Below are 19,706 nucleotides of genomic sequence, written 5' to 3'. Positions count from 1 at the left end.
GGATTGGGGAAAAGCCAGACTACTCATTCTTGTCAGCATTTTTACCCCATTTTGTATCGTTTTTTTTTTTTTAATCCACATACGTTTGTGCAAAAAAAAAAAAAAAAAAAACTATCGAGAGGTTCAGCTGTCTAAATGATTTGATTGGCTGTCACTGATTGGCTGCCACCTCCAATATGACTGATGGAGAAGATGTTTCTTTTGGGCAAGCTCGGTGTCTGACCGCCGTCCGTCGTCAGGCCAACAAGGACAAGTGGCGATGAGAGGGAGGAGGGGAGGGGGTGGGGGTTGGATGAGGGCTCGGTGGGGTGGTGGGTGGTTTAGCGGGAGGGATTCGCTCCATCTGAAGCTGCCACTTTCCCTCAGCATTAGCGTGCACTGTAATGACCGGTTAAGAGGCAGGCACGCAAATGGGTTGTGACAAGTGCTGCTGAAAAAAGAGTCTTTTTCCCTCATTCCTCCCGCCTCTCAATCACCATTTAAATGCCTTGACGGCTTGACATAATTCTGCAATAATTATCACTGCCAGCCCTCTCCTCAGCCTGGACACAAGTCAGATCGGATCTCATCACAGCGTAATAATGCTGACCAACAATAACTTCTCTCTTTCTCTCTCCCTCTCCCTCTCCCTCTTTCTGTCTCCTCAGGAAACGGACAGCACGCTCAGGCAAGCCGGTTTAATCCGGTTCAAGTCAAGCAGGAGCCTATGGACAGCACCTCTGGGCCTTCCCATGAGTCCATGCAAGAGCACAGCCTTGACCTGAGCAAGAAAGACCACGGGTATGGCTACGGCGTCTGAGCTGGCACTCTCTGTCCGCCCCCATTCTCACACTCAACCCTTCACCACACTCATCACCCAGCGCTTTGTGATTTATCTCCTGAATAATAGTGTATTGTGTTAATTAGTGTGAGTGCTCTTGTTAAAACCACCTCACAAGGTGGGTCTGCAAAGTGGTCAAGGAGGAGATTTACACACTGTCCCCTTTCTCAGCCTCGAGTGCCCTCTGTGTGGAAATCCATCACACAATGTAAAGATTTCCCCATAATATTTTTTTTCAACCTTTTATAATGCACATGTCACGTATGAAACATGACACGTTCATTTAAATGAAAGGCCATTTGTGTAAACCTTGATTTTACCCCTCAACCGACTCTTATCCAACCCCCAACACACACACACACACACACACTCACACTCACACACTCACACTCACACACTCACACACTTACACTCCCCAACCTCACCACTCAGCTTTATACATTAAGTTACATCTTATTTATGTGTCTATTTCCTTCATTGCATATTCACACTGTCAGAAATAAATAATAATATTTACTGTTCCCATGCAAATCTTTGCCTAAACATTGTCCATTTTGCTCGTTCCAGTAATGAATCAAACGGACACCCTGCGCCGGGAAATCCATCTCCTTTATCCTCACTTATGAATAAGGTAAGATCCATCCATCATGCACTTTCCAGCCCAAGACGTATTAGCAACACGCAGAGTGGGCTGTTTGTTTTTTAATGTTTCGCCCGCTAATAAGATGAGTTTGTATCATTTAAATTTTCCAGCCATTTTTCATACAGTGTAATTTCGGCCCTCCGCTCACAAATTAATATAATGAAGCAAGAGCTGGATGCCATGCCAGATATATAGAGATGTTTGTTTTTTGATGAGCTGTTTTGAACTTGGGTCGCGTTTTTTTTTTCCTTCCTCCTCCTCCTCCTCGCCTCTCTCTCTCGCTCGCTCGCTCTCTTTTCTATTCTAGCCGCTCTGTCTTTATTTATGGAGTTTGTAAATTATTTGATTAAAAAGTCAGCAGTGAGAATAAAAAGAGCAAGCATCACCCTCATTTTTTAAAAAGACTAAGTGTTACTGGGTGAATATTTAAATGTGTGTTTTTGTGGAGATTAAAATGGACATTGTTGTTTTAATCATACATCTTTTCTGACTAATATAAATGCTATGGAGTGTAAGTTCCATTACCTTGATGATTTAAAGAGGTGTTGGACTGTAGGGGTATTTTTCTTTTTCCCCAAGGCCTTTCATTCTCTCTGTTTCTCTCTCTCTTTGCCTTTCTTTATCTCTCTCACTTTCGATGTTCCTCTGACTCAGTCATACCCAGGCCTCATTCAGGGCTTCTGGCACAGAGCACCTAGTGGGTGTTATTAGGACTCCCACTCGGACTCGACACACTGCATAAAGCTCACCCAGACAGACATGCACACACACACACACACACACAAAGAACACTTGGCATGTGTGTTGGCCTGCGCTCAAGTAGAGGCTGATTGTGTTTGTAAACCGAGTGTAATAACGCTTGTCTGAGCATGCTTGCTCACGTGTACCAGTGTGTGAAGGTGTGTTCACTGTGTGTGCAGATGTCGCAGGTGAATCCGGGCTTCTTCAGCGCTCTAAACTTGAAGTCGGAGCTGGAAAGCAGCCAGGCAGCTGATAGCTCTGACGCAGCTCAGTACCTAAGTAGGCTGATCAAAAGACCAGTTCCGGAAAAACCCATCGAGCTCTGGAAGACCTATCTGCGCAGGTGCGTTGCACATGCACTGTCTGCACCGTCACAATATCCTTCTGTGTTAAAACCCATTACTCTTCACTGACTTCAGTGTGATTCCTGTTTTTACTTAACCCTGAACCTGTGCTTTGTCATTCTCGCTCGTTGTCTGCTTTTATCCTGTCACTGCCTTGTGCCGTGTTTGTCCCTGCGATGCAGCGATGTAGAAATAAAACACTTGTTCCACGACAAATGATATTATGTGTATAGACCCACAGCCAACACAATATGTCACAGCTGCATCTGCACAATGCGTTTTCATGGTATTCAGCCTTACATACAAAAGCAGGTCACAGGAAAAGGAGAATTTGTCTTCATAACTGTTTTGCTTGTGTTGTGTTATGTCGCTTCCGTGCTTTTTTACACCTCTTTTTGGCATGTGTTCTTTTCTATGCAGATACGATACCGATGAAGTCTGTGATGCTCAGTGTGACTTCCTGCACAAAGTCCACTTTCACTGTCTTGTGGAGGACTGCGGCGCTCTCTTCAGTACACTGGATGGAGCCATCAAACACTCCAAGTAAGCCTGCGTTTCATTCCCATACCCACTCTTAACAAGCATTAGACGGAGATTCGAGCTCTTTGGAACGATTTGTCTGTCTCTCCCCTATTTACGTCATTATTTGGAGGTGATGTTAATGATGTGCTATGTTTAGCAGCTATATCATGGCCTCGCCGGTGGATCTAATTGGATGTAATGATGTCTCTCTGTCTCCCATTAGCTTCCACTTCAGAGCCAACCTAAAGGTTAAACCAGATACTGCTTTCAATGAGGCCAAGGAGTCCAGCGAGGGCGTCCCCAATCAGCTCGCTGTGCCCGTCTCTGTGCCCAACACTCCGCCCATGGACGTGCCTAGTGCAGCGGTGTCAGGGGCCTATGCCTCTTCGCCCTCGCTGTTGGCATGGAAGCAGCTGACGGGCTCTATTCCCCCGCTTCCTGCCTCCATGCCCAACATGGCCGCTTCCTCGCCACTCGCTACCACTTCATTGGAAAACGCCAAGCCTCAGGTCAAACCTGGCTTCTTGCAGTTTCAAGACAAGTGAGTGCTTTAAAGCATGAAAGACCGATTGGTTATAAGTATAGGAGAAGATAAATGAACTGGGAATTCAAACTCTCATTGTTTTTTTCCCATAGTGACCCCTGTCTGGCAACTGACTGCAAATACTCCAACAAATTCCACTTCCACTGTTTGTTTGGCAACTGCAAGTACGTGTGTAAGACGTCCGGAAAGGCAGAGTCACATTGCCTGGACCACATCAACCCCAACAACAACTTGGTCAACGTGCGAGATCAGTTCGCTTACTACTCGCTACAGTGTCTCTGTCCCAACCAGGTAAGCTAAACACTCACAACTACAACACAAACTCATACAATAAGATCAGAAAAAATGCAAAGCAAGCAGATGTTTACTTACAATTAAAACTAAATATTTATGCGCTCTCATTACCACATGGTAAAAAAAAATCAGATGAAAAATACGTAAATACACCAAAGTGGGAAGGGAGAAGGAAAAGTGTAGGCTTTTCATCAAAAATGTCATCATTAATAGAACAAAGCACTGGTTGTGCTTCCTGCGCTCTTATTCAAAGCTAAACCTGTTCTAAATGAATTCATTTATGCACCACGTTCCCCACTCCTCGAACCCCCTCCTCCTCTCCTGAGCAGAGGAGATCCTGTTTGTCGTCTCCTGAGGGAGATGCCTCTCAGTAAACAGATGGCGGTTTGGAAACAGGGTTACAACACAGGAGGGAAATGCTCTTACCTCGGTGTGCTAGTCGTATAAAGCTTCAAATTGCTTTGGTGATCTTTAGTGTGGTCAGTGCTTAACATTCCACCAGAGCTGGAATTGGAATTGAGTTGCACGCTGAAACTATTATATATATATATATATATACGGTGCACGGTGGCTTAGTGGTTAGCACGTTCGCCTCACACCTCCAGGGTCGGGGTTCGATTCCCGCCTCCACCTTGTGTGTGTGGAGTTTGCATGTTCTCCCCGTGCCTCGGGGGTTTCCTCCGGGTACTCCGGTTTCCTCCCCCGGTCCAAAGACATGCATGGTAGGTTGATTGGCATCTCTGGAAAATTGTCCCTAGTGTGTGATTGCGTGAGTGAATGAGTGTGTGTGTGTGTGTGCCCTGCGATGGGTTGGCACTCCGTCCAGGGTGTATCCTGCCTTGATGCCCGATGACGCCTGGGATAGGCACAGGCTCCCCGTGACCCAAGGTAGTTCGGATAAGCGGTAGAAAATGAATGAATGAATGAATGAATGAATATATATATATATATATGTTGTGTTTGCCTTAATATGATGTATAGAAGAGCAGTGGTAGCTTAGTGATCTGAAGGACATGAGTTCAAATCCCACCACTGAGCTGTAACCGGTGGGCAATAGAGCAAGATCCTCAAGCTGCCCTTCCTCTTCAGCGGATTAGTTGTATCTTTCCTCAGTCAAAAGTCGCTTTGGATAAACAGGGTTCCGTTACTGTTACAGTCCCAAGGTTGATTATTACAGTAACAGTATTTCCAAAAGTATTCTCTTACACTACAAGCATGTCATTTATTAAAGAATGATGTCACTATTTATCCAACTATAGTTGCATTCAATATCTGAAACATGTGTGAAAGAAGTTCTATTCATCACCTACATTATAATACCTGGAAACCTGGAGACTTCTTGCCATGAATGTTAAATAAATCTTAAAGCTCCTTACAGAAAATGTTACCATGTCAGTGTTGATTTTCTTTGTTAAATACCAACACATTAAAAAAAAAGTGTCACTGTAATTTGCCTTGCAGTTAAAACTAGGAAATGAATCAAGATCCACTGAACTATCTGTCGATCTGATGAAAGAATGAACTTTAACAAGTCATGTCACAGTCCACAGCGGTGGTTCATGGCTCATATAAAAGGAGACACTCAGGGCTTTAACCCTTGTATGATGTTTGTATTTTTGTTACTCAGCCAGTGTTGGTGGGTCTGTTGGACCCGCTGCATTTTTGGGTTTTTAATTCAACACAATCAAAAATTTGATGTTAAAATACTCTACAGATGTTTACTTCATCCCAATTACAAGCAATATAAACAGCATATATGGTTAATATTTGCCCTTTAACTTTATTACATCACATTTTTTAATTAAAGTGCTACTCGTTTTTTGTTGTTTTTTAATAAAATGTAATTAAAAAAAATAAAATAAAATTTAATCAAGTTATGAGTGGAAAAAATCAACAAATTTACAAGGAAGCAAAGTTTTTCAAAACTGTTGATGTTTATGAATACGGGTCCCACAGACCCGAATAACATACAAGGGTTAAGAATTTGTTTTTAGCTAGTTTACTAGGGAGAATATATACATGGAAAAATAAAAAAAAATAAATGCAAATGATTTGATTTCGACACACAAATGTTCAAACCCATCTTCAGCCACTAAAATGATTCTATCAGAGGTTAAAACGTCTCACGCTGAAATCCAGCAGTGTCCTGACTGATTTTATATCAGACTTATTGCTATAAAAGAATTAATCTGTTTAATGAAAATGTCTGAGGAGTCAACTTTCATTGTGCCGGTGAAAAGGAACGCCGGTGTAGTGGTGAAAAGGGTAAACAAATGAGCGTTTGTTAAAAACGTTGCTCATCGCTTTCTATCTTGTCTCCCAGCAGTGTGAGTTCAGGATGAGAGGACACTATCATTGTCTGAGACAAGGCTGCTATTTTGTCACCAACATCACCACCAAGCTACCGTGGCACGTCAAGAAACACGAGAAAGCCGAGCGACGCGCAGCCAACGGCTTCAAATACTTCACCAAGAGAGAGGAGTGTGGTCGCCTCGGTAAGGCCCTCGGCTCTGACTCGGCAGATCGGTGTGTGTGTTAAGTGTCGGTGAAAGAATTCCATGGTGTCTTGACTTCCTACACGCCTCTATATTTCAGTCTTGGTGTTATTATTAAACGCCAGTGTTTCCTGGCAGCCTTTTTTCTTTCAAAGCCGTACTTTATCCACCGATAGAGCAGAACAGAGGAGAAAAGGTGTGAAATCACATCAGCGATGATGTAACAACGATTCCGCATCAATACAGTCCCCCGCCGCGAACGCACTGTTTCCACACACTTCAGCAGGCAGAGGGAAAAAGCATCTCCCTCCGCTGACATTGCTAATTGTTTCACTATCACAGCGCAATCACAAACGCACAAAAGCAGCGAGCAGGATCCTGTAAATGGTTTCACAGTAGTTACAGTCACAGTATCCGTGTCTCATCACATTAGTACTAACCTGCTGATGCTGGACATTTTGTACTAAATATTTAATAAAGTCAAAACATTATCAAATTCCCGGCTATGACGGATATATATGTTTCATAACAAACAGTCAGAGCCACATTAAAAATGGCTGCGGCAAACCCCAAAGCCGGGGACGGTTCATTTAGATTAAAATCAGCCCAAGAAAAATGGTGTCTGCCTTTTTTGTCATACATTAATACTTCAGTATTTATAGTAAGCAATCAAACAGAGGCTGTTTTCTTGGGTATATTTAACCTGTCAGGAATGAGCAATTACACATGTTTGTTAATTACTGTGCCTGTCGAGCTCGGTCTGTTTGTGTTGCTCTTTTTCAAACCTCGATCATCATCACACGGGCAAATTGAAAGCTTTTTTTTTCTATCTTTCTCTCTCCTCCCCTTCTCTGCAGTACAGAAAAAGAACAACTTTATGACAGAGTGGAAAGAAAGTTTCAAAAAGCAAAACTATTTCTGATACTATTTTTATTATTTAAAAAAAAAAAAAAAGCATAAAAAAAAAAACATTGAATCAGGGGCATGTTACCAAAGCGAGCGTCAGGATGATGAGGAATTGATGGTTCAGCTGGACTGGGAGCAGGGTATCCATGGCAGCAACATTAAACACACCACTGAGGATGAGGTTACCAGGAAGCGCAGGTACAAAGATCTGCAATATTTCGGCTTGTCATTATTATTTGCTCAGCTCGGTCTGTTTAAAGTGTCTTGCCCGTGCGTGCGTACAAAAGCGATCTGACGGCAAGCAGCTTGTTGCGCCATGCCGTGCCATGGATGCCATGGTAACAGACCAGACGGCACCTGCCCCGAACGCTCTGCTTTTGATTATTTTTCTGTGCATTATTTGCAATAAAGTTATCACAAGCGTCCATTTGATTAGTTCATAAAAAAGCAGTCATTTAATTAAAAAAAAAAAGAACAAAGCATATAGCAATTAAAAATCTGCAGGGCTACCGTTATGAAGGGAGGAGAGGAGAAAAGAGAAAAAGAGCGATGGACTGAACAAATACAATAACAGCAGATAGGTTGTGAAAAATGAATTTAATATGGAAATAATTGTGTGTTTACTTTGGTTTGCAGGGTTGTGCATTATTGCCTCTCCAAATGCAGAATGTATTTATGTAAATTCCAAATTGAATAAAAGATGTCATTGTAATAAAGAGCACCACAGGTCTAATCTCAGAAAGCTCTACTTTCTCAGTGTGACACTTTAGAGAAAGTAATAAGAGCTGGACTCATCTGCTGCAGCTTTTCCTCATCACCACCTTATTTATTGAGAACCAGTGCAGGATTCGGCGGCTCGGAGGTCAGCCTTTGTTGCTTTCCGGTATTAATAAGAAATGCCTTCTATTTTCTCTGCACAGGCTGCAAGTACAACCAGGTGAACAGCCACTTCCACTGCATCCGTGAAGGCTGCATGTTCTCCTTCCTGCTTAAGCACCAGATGACCTCTCACGCCCGCAAGCACATGAGGAGGATGCTGGGAAAGAACTTTGACCGAGTCCCATCCCAGGTATGTACAGTATACCAACATCTGATGCCATGACAGTAAAGACCACCGTATCACTGCAACCAGGGCGACATCAATATCACCGTGCTGCATTTTTGCTCGTCCCAATGACTCCACTGTAACTGCATTCCCAAATCCACCCTGTGTTTGTGGAGTTTGTATATTCTCCCAGTGCTCCAAGGCCTTTCCTCTGCGTAATCTAGTTTCCACCACCAGTCCAAAGACATGCACGTGAATGGGTCTGAATGTGTGTGATTGTGCCCTGTGATTATTTAGCACCCCTAAATCTTGCTCCTGCCTTGTTCCCAGAGTCCCCTGGGATAGACTCCAGACACTTTGTGACACAACGGAGGATAATGGTACAGAAATTGGATGGATGAATTTTAAGTAAAGAAAAAAAATTGCCTTAACATCCTCATTTTGTTTTTCGTTTTCTACGAAAACGTAAAACAAAGAAAAGTCTAGAAACATTATTGAATGGTTACATGTTTTCTTTGATGCAATGGTGAGACAATTTTTTAAGGCCTAAATGGCAGCCCAATTGTGGAATCATCGAGTTAGTAATGTACAGTGATGTTTTGCATAAGCACAAATTAGAAGCACGTTGACTGTAATGCAAATCATTGCTAATCATATAGTAGGAATTGTTTAGCTGTTGGTTTGTGGACTGATTTGTGTTTCCTGTGTGCTAGGTAATACCTCCTGGTCACCAAACAGAGGAGATGCAGCACATGGCTAGCATGACCTCTTCCGACACCATGGGCACGCTCTCGTGCATGACTTCAAGCTTCTCCAACATGACAGATGAAAATGATGACTACATGGACTACATGGCTGGAGAAAGTCCGCTGGGCCTTTCGTCTGAGTCCTCCAACCAAGACCGCAGCTGCACCAGCACTCCTGTGGGCAATGACAGCTCCCCTGCAGGTAAAGACTTTTCTCCATCATCATCTTCATGACCACTTTTCATTACCATCAGCAATATTTAATATGAGGTTCCATTAAAGAGAGTGTTTATTATTTGATTGAAATGAATAGAAAGCTCAAGCTGGCAGTCATTAGCTAGTGGAATAAAATGTTCAAATGTATGAATGTTGGTTAGTCAGCCACACCGTACAAGCGTCACAGGATCACTGTGTGTTCAGATCCTCTGGGGTTTATGCCCCTAACAAGAGGCTTCAATTAAAAATAGCTGCCTCCGCTGTACTTTTCCATTGCCAATTATAAACGTAACAACTTGTTCATGAAGCATCCGAGGCAGCCAGTGTTTACCAGCAGTAATGACACTTATCAAATTATGGAGCAGTAAATTTATCATATAGTTGCACACACACACACACACACACACACACATACACACACACACACATTTCTCCTCACATTATGCCATGCCTGTGGCAACTTAACTGAGGCATCACAGACTCAAAATATCCACCTACACCATGTCAACCTGCGAGAGTACACATCTCTGGGCTTAAATCGGGGCTTTCGCTATTCACTCTAGCCTTTCCTGCATTTGAATGAGTTACGTGTTTTTACTATTTGGTTCAAAAAATATTTATCTTTCATTCCCATCACTGTTGCTTTTGGCTGTTTGATTTTTTTCTGTCGCCATTTGGCTTTTGGTATTTCATTATTTGATCTCTTCCTTTTCTACCTCCCATCCCTGTGTGTTTGGGTGTGTGTGTGTGTGTGTGTGTGTGTGTGTGAATGCATTGTGTGTGTGAATTTCTCGTCCACACCCTTCCTTTCCTCCTGTCCACCACTCTTCCTTTGCATCTCTGTAGGACCAGGTTCTCAGGTCCCTGCTCTTACTACTACGCCAACTCCCACTACCTCTACTGACACTCCCCCCACCTCTCAGTCTGCACCTCCTCCTCATACACTTCCTCCTCCACCTCCACCTCCTCCATCTTTACCCCAGGCTCCACTCCAGTCTCAACCTCCTTCTTTTCCCCCATCCCTCCTGCGTCCTCCTCTTCCCTCACTCCCATACCTCCTGTCTCCATCCTGTATCTCATACTCTCTGCTCAGCGCCTCTCTTGGAGCCACTCGGAGTGTTGTCATGCCAACCAACACACCAGCTTTCAGCCCCATCATTGCCACTCCGTCTCCGGTTAAAAATGACGTGCCTATAGTGCAGGACGCTGCAGGTACCTCTCTCCTGCCTCTGTTAGACCTCTGCAGCTCTAGAGTACATTGATTCAGGCCTCATCTGTCTGCTTGTGTTTGTCTTTGAAGCAATGAAGCAGAAATTCAATAACTTTAGTTCAAACAAGGCATTACGGGGTGGACAAATCCAGGAAAGTGAATCCTTTACTGTCTCGTTACACCAAAAACCTTACAGTTTATAACACAGTAAACATTGGACAGATAATTTAGCCCAGGATAAACACTTGCCTAAGTAGTTTATTTAATTAATACGCACTATAGTAAATATTTCAAATGGCTAACTGAACCTATTACTGACATAAATCTTAATCTTAAACTGGCATAAATCTTAAATCGTTAGCTAGCTAGCTGTTTTAAAAAATTCATAATATCTAGCCCAAGTATCATGTGACAAAATAATTACATTATCTCACAAACAATTATGAAATTATGCTAGCTAGCTAGCAATATTAACTAGGCTAGAAAATCTAAATGAACCCACATTAATGTGTAAGAGCATTAATATATCAATTTTCCTTCCAGCTCAGTGGACCGACTAGATTGTGTTATGTCTGGAAAAGGGTATAAGCCAAAACTTTTTATTTTATTTATTTATTATTTTTTTCCCCAAGTTAACTACTTTGGAAAATGTTAACATTATGATAGCCAGATTTTAAAATAAAGAGATTTTGTTTCCTTTTTACTTCCTAAACTAACCGAAAATTATGCGACAAAATTTGATGAGCATCTTTCAGACAAGCAAGAAAAAAGGATTAGTTATATTACCTAACTAACTATTACAATGACTAGAATAATTAGCCCATGTATCATATGAAAGAATCCATGTTGGTGTGTAAACTCCTAAGAGAAAGGGAATCTTGCATGCTAGCAAAAGTCGTGTTTGCTAGCAACATTAACTAGGCCAGAAAATGTAAAGCGAATACAAATGAACCCACATAAAAGTATGTGCAAAATACAAACGTGTTAACACTGCTGTTAATGGTGTTCACTAACCCTTGTAATTATATCAGTTGGAGGATGTTTCATTCAAATGTCAATATAAACAAATACTGTAAATTAGCAAAAGCTAATAGAGAGAAGATAATGCTAGTAATGCTATGTCAGCAGCCTGCTAAGCTAACTAGTGAATTAAGTAAGCACTACAAAATGTCATTGAGATCTATGTTTTTATTTCGCATACTGACAAAATAGTAGAATATGATTAAGCAAGCTAAATTATTTTTAGCTTGCTTTAAAGCATTAACACTGACAGGTGCAGGGTTTTTTTTGTGTGGTTAATGGGCAGAAGAGAAATTGTTAGTAATCACTATATGGGTAGTTGACTGAGTCACTTGTCTGCAGGGAATGACTAATAAAACATTGATAGCCTGGACACATAATCTGCTTGTCCCGGGCACAAAGGCTAATCGTTTGTCCACCTCTGTACTGTATTTGCTAATTTTTTTTTTTAATTTTCATATCTTAGAGGTAATCATTAATCATCTAACTCATGATGACTTTCATTGACTACATTATGCTGCATGCAGTACCTGTCTTAAAGGCTGTTTTTCCCCTACAGGGCAATATCTATTAAATAAAATTTATTCCAAGCTTTTAGAGTACATGCAGTGTATTACACACTGTCAGTGAACTGTGCTGTGTTGTCTTCCATTAGCTGTCCTAATTGTGCCAGGGTTTTATAGAGGCCGTACCTCTCCAGACAGGGATTAACATTAGCAGTGACCTCAGGCTGCTCACTAAAGCCCAAAGTTACACACAGAGGAATTTCTAGACTCATTTCTTTTACACCTGATATACATCACAGATAAACATGTTCGTATTGCAAAAAATGCATTGGGTATCCCTGAGCTCTGTTAGATTGTGGTATGGACTCGTCAGACACAGCTAGGCTGTATATTTTTCAAATCCATTGTACTCATTCCAGGTCTATAGTGTTTTTGTTTAAATAAACATGTTTCGTTAGCCCTAATGTGTGACTTTTCACCTTTGCATTCCTAGGGAATACCATCTCTATTCCAGCAGCAAGTGGTGCCAAGAAGCGCTTCTGGATCATCGAGGACATGTCACCATTCGGCAAGCGTCGCAAGACAGCGTCCTCGCGCAAGATGCTGGACGAGGGCATGATGCTAGATGGCTTCCGCCGGTACGACTTGTACGAAGACTGCAGGGACACAGCATGCCAGTTCTCGCTGAAGGTGACTCACTACCACTGTACCCGCGAAAACTGTGGCTACCGGTTCTGTGGCCGCACTCACATGTACAAGCATGCGCAACACCACGACCGTGTCGACAACCTCGTCCTCGATGACTTCAAGCGCTTCAAGGCGTCGTTGAGCTGCGACGTGGCTGACTGTCAGTTCTCAGGCAACTCCACACACTTCCATTGCCTGCGCTGTTCCTTCCGGTGCACGGACAGCACCAAGGTAACGGCACACCGTAAGCACCATGGGAAGCAGGACGTAATCAGTGCCGCAGGCTTCTGCCAGTTCAGCTCCAGCACAGACTGTGCCGTGCCCGATTGCAAGTACAAGCTTAAGTGCTCGCACTTCCACTGCACCTACCCTGAGTGTAAGCACACGGTGGTAGGCATGTCGCAGATGGACTCGCACAAGCGCAAGCATGAGAAGCAGGAGCGTGGCGACGTGCCCTCATCCGTCTCTCCAAACCGGGAGGCTGTTCAACACCAGTCAGGGCTGGTGGTACCACCAACTTCCATTAGTCTAACCCCTACATCACCTGGTGCTCAAGGGTTGCCCCACAATAACGCAGCTATGTACCTCTCTTCAGCAATGGGCGGCGAGTACCCCAACCACCCTCGGTCAGCCCTCAGCTTGGACGGCTCTCTGAACCTCGGCACCGACATCAGCAGCTCACTGTTCTTTCTGAAGAATGCCAGCAGCCTGGGCCTCAGCGACTCGCTGGACCTGAGCAAGAAGCTGCAACATCGTGAGGCACTGTACTCTATGGGGCCTGGAGTTTCCATGCCTGCTTCCATGAGCCTGAGCAACCCACAAGATGACACCACGGGCACGTCAGGCGAGCCCGAGGACGAGCTGTCACCTGATGAAGAGCCCACACATGAGGATGAGGACGATGATGATGACGACGACGAGCCAGAGGAAGATCTCAACACGGACTCGTATGACGACTCCATGCCCGAGCCCGATGGAGAGAAAGACAATGAAGAGTGTTTTGATGCTTCCATGAACCACGCCGACACTTCTCAACTGAAGAAAGACAAATCCGAGGCCGACCTGTAAACTCCACTGTACGCACTCGAAGAAACAATCCCTGCGTGCAATGAACAAACCCCAGTTCGAGTGGCCTCGTTTATCATGTTTAGAGACACCGCACATGACAAGGAAATGACAAATACGCAAGAAAAGTGAAGGCCCAAAATGATTTACGATGTTTACATGATGACCAACATTATTAATTTAATTATGCATTAAAAATGAACAGAGAAACAGACAGACGAGGCCGTCTTTTACACTTGGGTGGCAATGTAAACATTTTCTTACGCATCAGTCTTTTTTCGTGTGTGTGCGTGCATGTTTGATTTTAATTTATTCTATTTTGTTACTTTTTGTGTGTGGATAAAAAAATATAAGAAAAAAACAGTCTATATATATGAATATCTATATACAGTAGATGTGTGTGGATGTTAAAATACATTTGAAGTGCAGTCACTGAACTGCGGAATCCAAGAAAGAAATGGCACGCTTTTTTAATGAATGTGTTAAAACAACTGATTCATTAACATCCTGCATTATTATTATTATTATTATTATTATTATTATTATTAGTGCAGGGGCTCGTAACAGTGCTTTAGCATTTTCTATTTCACACTTGATTCACTTTTTTTTCGGTTCTAGCTGCCAGTTGGTTCTTTCCGGTCATCACAGTTCTCACAGAGATGTTCTCAGTTGTGTCATAGGCTTCATTCCATTTGGACAGTGTGTCTCTAGGGGACAAAACAGTGACAGTGACTGCAAGTTTCAGGCCATAACACATCTATCTCAGTAAACGCAATTCACTAAAAAGCTAGCGTGCACTCCATTGTTATTTCCTCCTCTCTTTTTGCAAAATGTGGACCGTTTTTTATTTTTTCCTGGCATTGCATATTGCTAGTGCACTTTTGTATAGACAAGGTTAGATAGTCAAACCTCTATTTAAGATGTTTTGTTACGGTGTGCATCACTGCATTATTGTTGCTTTTTTTTTCTCATTTTGTTTGTTTTTTTTTTTTTTTGTTATTGTTGTCACTGTTATCATTGCATTAGTCCTCCACTTGCACAGGCGTGACCAATCTACGCTGGTGTTTGTTGCTGCAGAACGGCCCGTTGGGAAAACGGGACCAGGCCAGGGAGGATCATGAATACTTGATGGTGCTGCTGCCCAGGGGGAAAAAGGGAATCAATGCCAGATCTTTGGCTCTCTATGGACTCCCACAATGCACCCAAGTATCCATCAGACACAAGGACGGATGTGTGTTCTCTGAACGTAGGGAAGATACCTAGTAGCTTGTAGGTAATTTTGTTCTCTTCTTTCTTTCTTTACAATTTGAGTAGCATGGATATTTAAAAAAAGAAAAAAAAAAAAGAGAGAGAGAGAAACTAAAAAAAGGTAGTGAGAAAAACTCCCAGTTGGATTCTGTGGTTGAAGATTCATTAGAAACCTCATATATCTGCTCTGAACTGAGAGACTTTCTTGGCTGTGGAGGAAAATGGAGGAACGTGTCAGAGTCGCTGTAAGAAATGCTCAAGTGTGTGAATAATACAGACAAAAAGCTACGTTTCAAGCGTCGTTTTCTCTTTCTAAAAGCTGTGGTCTATCTCCGATTACAACCGTTTATTTAATATTTATGTGACCTTGCAAAGAGAAACGTTTAGGGTGTTTTTGCACTTTTTAGATTCATTTTTACCAGAAATACAATGGCATATATCTTTTAACAGGGAATTTATTGCTATACAATGTTTTTTTTTTTGTTTGTTTGTTTTTTCCCCCCCACTTTGCTTTGATGCACAAATAATTGTTGGTGTGACGAAGACCTGTTGTTCTGTGTTTTATTTAAAAAAAAAAGAAAAAAAAAGAAAAAAAAAAGGATTTACTTTGCTTTTGAGATTGGATGATTTCAATATGAACCAGGCCTGCCAGAAGCAAGGCTGCCTAACGAGTAACACTAATGACGACTGTAATTTAAATGAATTCTATACAGAGGAAATTACTGCAGTGCTCCGCTCCAAATTACAGAGGAAAAAAAAAAAACAACAATGAATTTTGTTTGCCTGGCTTCAGCAGAAAATGAGTGACTGTGTACTGGAAAAAAAAAAAAAAACTGAAGCGAGGAAATTACAATTAATCATTTCTTAAACACGGCTTTGAACGAACTGTCATAATATTAGGTAATTAAATGTGTAGATGATTATCTTCAAAATATCGTTGCAGGAGGGAAAAAAAGGTTGTATAGTATTTTCTTCTGTACAAAAAATAACTATATATGAACAAAAATGCTCTTTGATTCAAAGCTTCCTTTAAAATGAAAACGGATACAAACTGCAGAAGTAAAGAATAAAAGGTTAATTATTGAAAGAATAAGAATAGTTTGCTCGTGTGTGATTTTTATTTGATTTGATTTGATTGATATTCTCATGGTTTCCCCATAGAGATAGAAGAGTTAAGGTGAAATATCTTTAAAACTGATCAGTGTAGCAACTGAAACAGTAAAGCTCCAGTTCTACTTTTTGCATTAGATCATATTTTAAATACAGGGACAATGTACATCTGGTTCATGGTTGGTTTATTTAATACCATCTGTAATTATTATTTTTTTTTGTTTGCCTTTTTTTTTTTCGTGTGATTTGTTTTGTTTTATTTAATGGAGTTTATTGTTCATATGTACTCCAGCAAGCATCTTTTGACAGGCTCTTGGCTCTCAAGTGCAAGCTGGGCTCAATTCATGTCCTCTCTCTCTATCTCTCTCTCTCTCTATCTATCTATCTATCTCTCAGACACTCTCTCTCACTCTCTCTCTCTCTCTCTCTCTCTCTCTCTCTCTCTCTGTCTCGCTCACTCGCGCTCTCGTTGTTTCCTGATTAAAAATTACAAGACACAAAAAAAACAAACAAAAAAAAAAAACGGCTCTTTGGCTGGGAGATGATACTGTGCACTTGAATACATTTTATGTGTGTAAAATAGCAGGATTTGTAAAAAGTTACAAAAAAAAAAATAAAGGAAATCTAATTATTACAAGTGAAACTTGCTGAGCAGTGTGTGTTTCAACCAGCCATGTTTTACTTGCTGTGGTGTGGTTTAAGTTGAGCTATGGGGTTACGCATGGCTTTCCCAAAATGCTGAGCAGCTAATGGGTGTGAGTGTTCTCTCTCTCTCTCTCTCTCTCTCTCTCTCTCTCGCTCTCGCTCTCTCTCTCTCGCTCTCTCTCTCTCTCACACACACACACACACACACACACACACACACACACACACACACACAGCCCCCCTACTTCAAGTGGCAAAGCCTGTGGCAAAACAGCAGTGCAGCTCTAACTGCATTCACACACTCACACAAACACACATACACACACACTCACACAAACACACACACAAGTTTTCTCTCTCTATCTTTTTTTTTTTTTTTTTTTTTTTTTTGAGAAACTGGAGAGCATGACCCAAAATAGCTACAAATGCACACTAACATCTAGGGTCAAAATGCTGTTAATCTGCTGCAGGTTAATTCAGAAGCACTTCTTTTCCTCACCAGGCAGATCCAGTCCTGCTCCAGCTGTTCTCTCGTCTCCCCTCCTTTCCCTTCAGGGTGTTTCTTTAAATAAAAATGAGCGAAGCCACCACCATCTGTCTGCCAGCTGGCATCCTCTATATAATCCTGGAAAATATATAGAATAATAATAATAAACAAAGAATATTATATTATGAGAAAAACCAACGCCAACAACCTAAAAGCCAGCAGCACGTCCAGCCCGGGCCGCTGCTGATGTGACAGCTCACTGTACTGTTTGATTACGCACATGAACAGAAGAGCAGAGAGGAAGTGGGTTACAGGTCTGGTTTGAGAATGTAGAAGGGGAAAATTACGTTAGGAAAGAAACAGGGAGTTCTACCACTTATGGTTTTGTCAGCTATTAAGCAACATGCAACTCACGATATAGATTATAAACCATTTTTTAATAATAAACTTTATGTATATAGCATCTTTTATACAGTTTAAATGCAACGCAGAGTGCTTTATAGTGTGAAGAAAGATACTGAAAGAATTAATGTAATGTAAGTAATGTAATAAATAAATTCTTTTAGCTTTTTTTTTTTGGCAAAAGGTAATATCTTTAGAGATGGAAACAGACAGACAGAGAGAGACAGAGACAGAATAAGACAAAATGAGAGAGAGACATAGAGAAGGATAGAGAGAGAAAGAGAGCTACACAGACAGAATAAGATGTAAAATGAGAGAGAGACAGAGAGAAGGATAGAGAGAGAAAGAGAGATGGAGACAGAAAGAGACATACAGTAAAATGAGAGACATACAGCGAGACAAACAGAAGGATAGAGAGATAAAGAGAGAGATGGAGACAGAAAGAGACATAAAATGAGATATATACAGCGAGACAAACAGAAGGATAGAGAGAGAGAGACAGACAAAAACAGGCCTTTTCAATCATTTAACCATGATGTTTAGTGCTCGGATTATTTTCGGAAAGCTCAACCCTGATCTCTGTGGCCACAAAGCTTAAAAAAATAAATAACTGAAGAATCCAGAAATTGGAGAGTTAGGATATTATGTGAGCTCATACAGCCCGTGTAATTTAATGAGAAAAACAGAGTATTCTGTAGCTTTATATATTGACATAAAACATCATTTGGTTCTCAGCAAGGGTGTAATTACTTTTGCCCACATGGCTTCTGCCTATTGGCCGACTTTTTGGCAAACAAATGAGAACAAATGGAATCTGTTACACTGTGATTGTTACCTGATGTTCAATTTAGTTCATTTTAGCACCTGGTAGAAAACAGATGATGATGACGACGATATATAAAGTCCAGTATTAAATACACCATTTAACACCAGCTTTCTTTTCTGTTTTTTTTTGTTTTGTTTTTAGATTCTTCATAATAGAGATCAGATATCTGTTAAATTGATGTCACACAAAGAGCCAGATCACATTGAGTCTCTCTCTCACACACACACACACACAAATTCATTGCCTCTCACTTTTTTCTCACTTTCACTCACTCCCTCTCTCACACACACACACACACACACACACACACACACACACACACACACACACTCTCACTCAGTCTGTCTGCCTGATTGTTTTGTCTGTCTCTCTTTCTTAGACTCTCTCACACACACTCATTCATTGTCTCGAAACTCTTTCTCACTCTCACTCATTCCTCTCTCTCTCTAATTTCATAAATTAATGAAATTAAAATGTTAATTTAAAAAAGATTCAAACATAATTTGTGGAAGCTGATTTCCAAATAATTTTATTTTCTGTATCATGAGTTCTATATTCCTTTTGAAAATGTATTGTACTGCTCTTTTTCTCAGCATTGTACATATACGTGTGTGTGTGTGTGTGTGTGTGTGTGTGTGTGTGTGTGTGTGTTCCGTGACTCTGACTGGCTCTCTGCAGCCTGCTCTGGTGTGCAGTAGGTTTAAAGAGGAACAATCAGGCCTGTAAACCCCGACAGGTGCACAGTACATATGTCTAGAGCCACAGCAGCACCACATGACACCAGTGCAGATGAGGTGCTCATCAATAGCCTCTATTCTTCACTTTACACCCCAAAGAGTTTAAATAAAAACACGGTTTTAAATGTGGCAGCTTTACCATGACAGACTATCGTATTTAACAGCCATATAGGGAAACACAGTTCAAATAAGTCATTTGAACCAATTAGCATGACGACACATTAAACACTTTAGAATCAGATGAAACACACAACATTCATCAGAATCCACAACATTTCGTTTGTGTGTCCTTCCTGAACACCTCCCATCCCAGCCGGACTACTGCTGTTCTGTCAAATGTCTGAATCTCTCTCCGAAACGTTATATCATGACTTCGATGTCTCTCTGAGGCAATAAGTCTAAAGATCTCATCCTTCCATTCCCACCCTCCATATCAGCTCGAGCTGA

General features: G+C 41.5%; 1 protein-coding gene across 5 annotated transcripts in view; it reads left to right on the top strand.

Annotated features, from left to right (window-relative positions):
• Window positions 1–16,805, top strand: part of casz1 (castor zinc finger 1) — an 83,618-nt gene extending 66,813 nt beyond the window's left edge. For 3 of the 5 annotated variants that reach the window (XM_060894915.1, XM_060894916.1, XM_060894912.1), the window contains 10 exons: window positions 648–780; window positions 1,388–1,451; window positions 2,384–2,547; window positions 2,969–3,091; window positions 3,294–3,611; window positions 3,707–3,905; window positions 6,232–6,403; window positions 8,230–8,378; window positions 9,068–9,302; window positions 12,546–16,805. In XM_060894915.1, coding sequence (XP_060750898.1) covers window positions 648–780; window positions 1,388–1,451; window positions 2,384–2,547; window positions 2,969–3,091; window positions 3,294–3,611; window positions 3,707–3,905; window positions 6,232–6,403; window positions 8,230–8,378; window positions 9,068–9,302; window positions 12,546–13,807 — 2,819 coding nt within the window. In that variant the 3' untranslated portion in view covers window positions 13,808–16,805. Of the gene's footprint in view, window positions 1–647; window positions 781–1,387; window positions 1,452–2,383; window positions 2,548–2,968; window positions 3,092–3,293; window positions 3,612–3,706; window positions 3,906–6,231; window positions 6,404–8,229; window positions 8,379–9,067; window positions 9,303–10,162; window positions 10,529–12,545 lie in introns of all 5 variants that reach the window. The other 2 variants (XM_060894917.1, XM_060894913.1) reach the window with 2 other exon arrangements.
• Window positions 16,806–19,706: the final 2,901 nt, after the last annotated feature.

Source organism: Tachysurus vachellii, chromosome 19 (assembly GCF_030014155.1).
Source record: "Tachysurus vachellii isolate PV-2020 chromosome 19, HZAU_Pvac_v1, whole genome shotgun sequence".
NCBI classification, from domain to species: Eukaryota; Metazoa; Chordata; class Actinopteri; order Siluriformes; family Bagridae; genus Tachysurus; species Tachysurus vachellii.
This window is presented reverse-complemented; position numbering and strand designations above follow the sequence as displayed.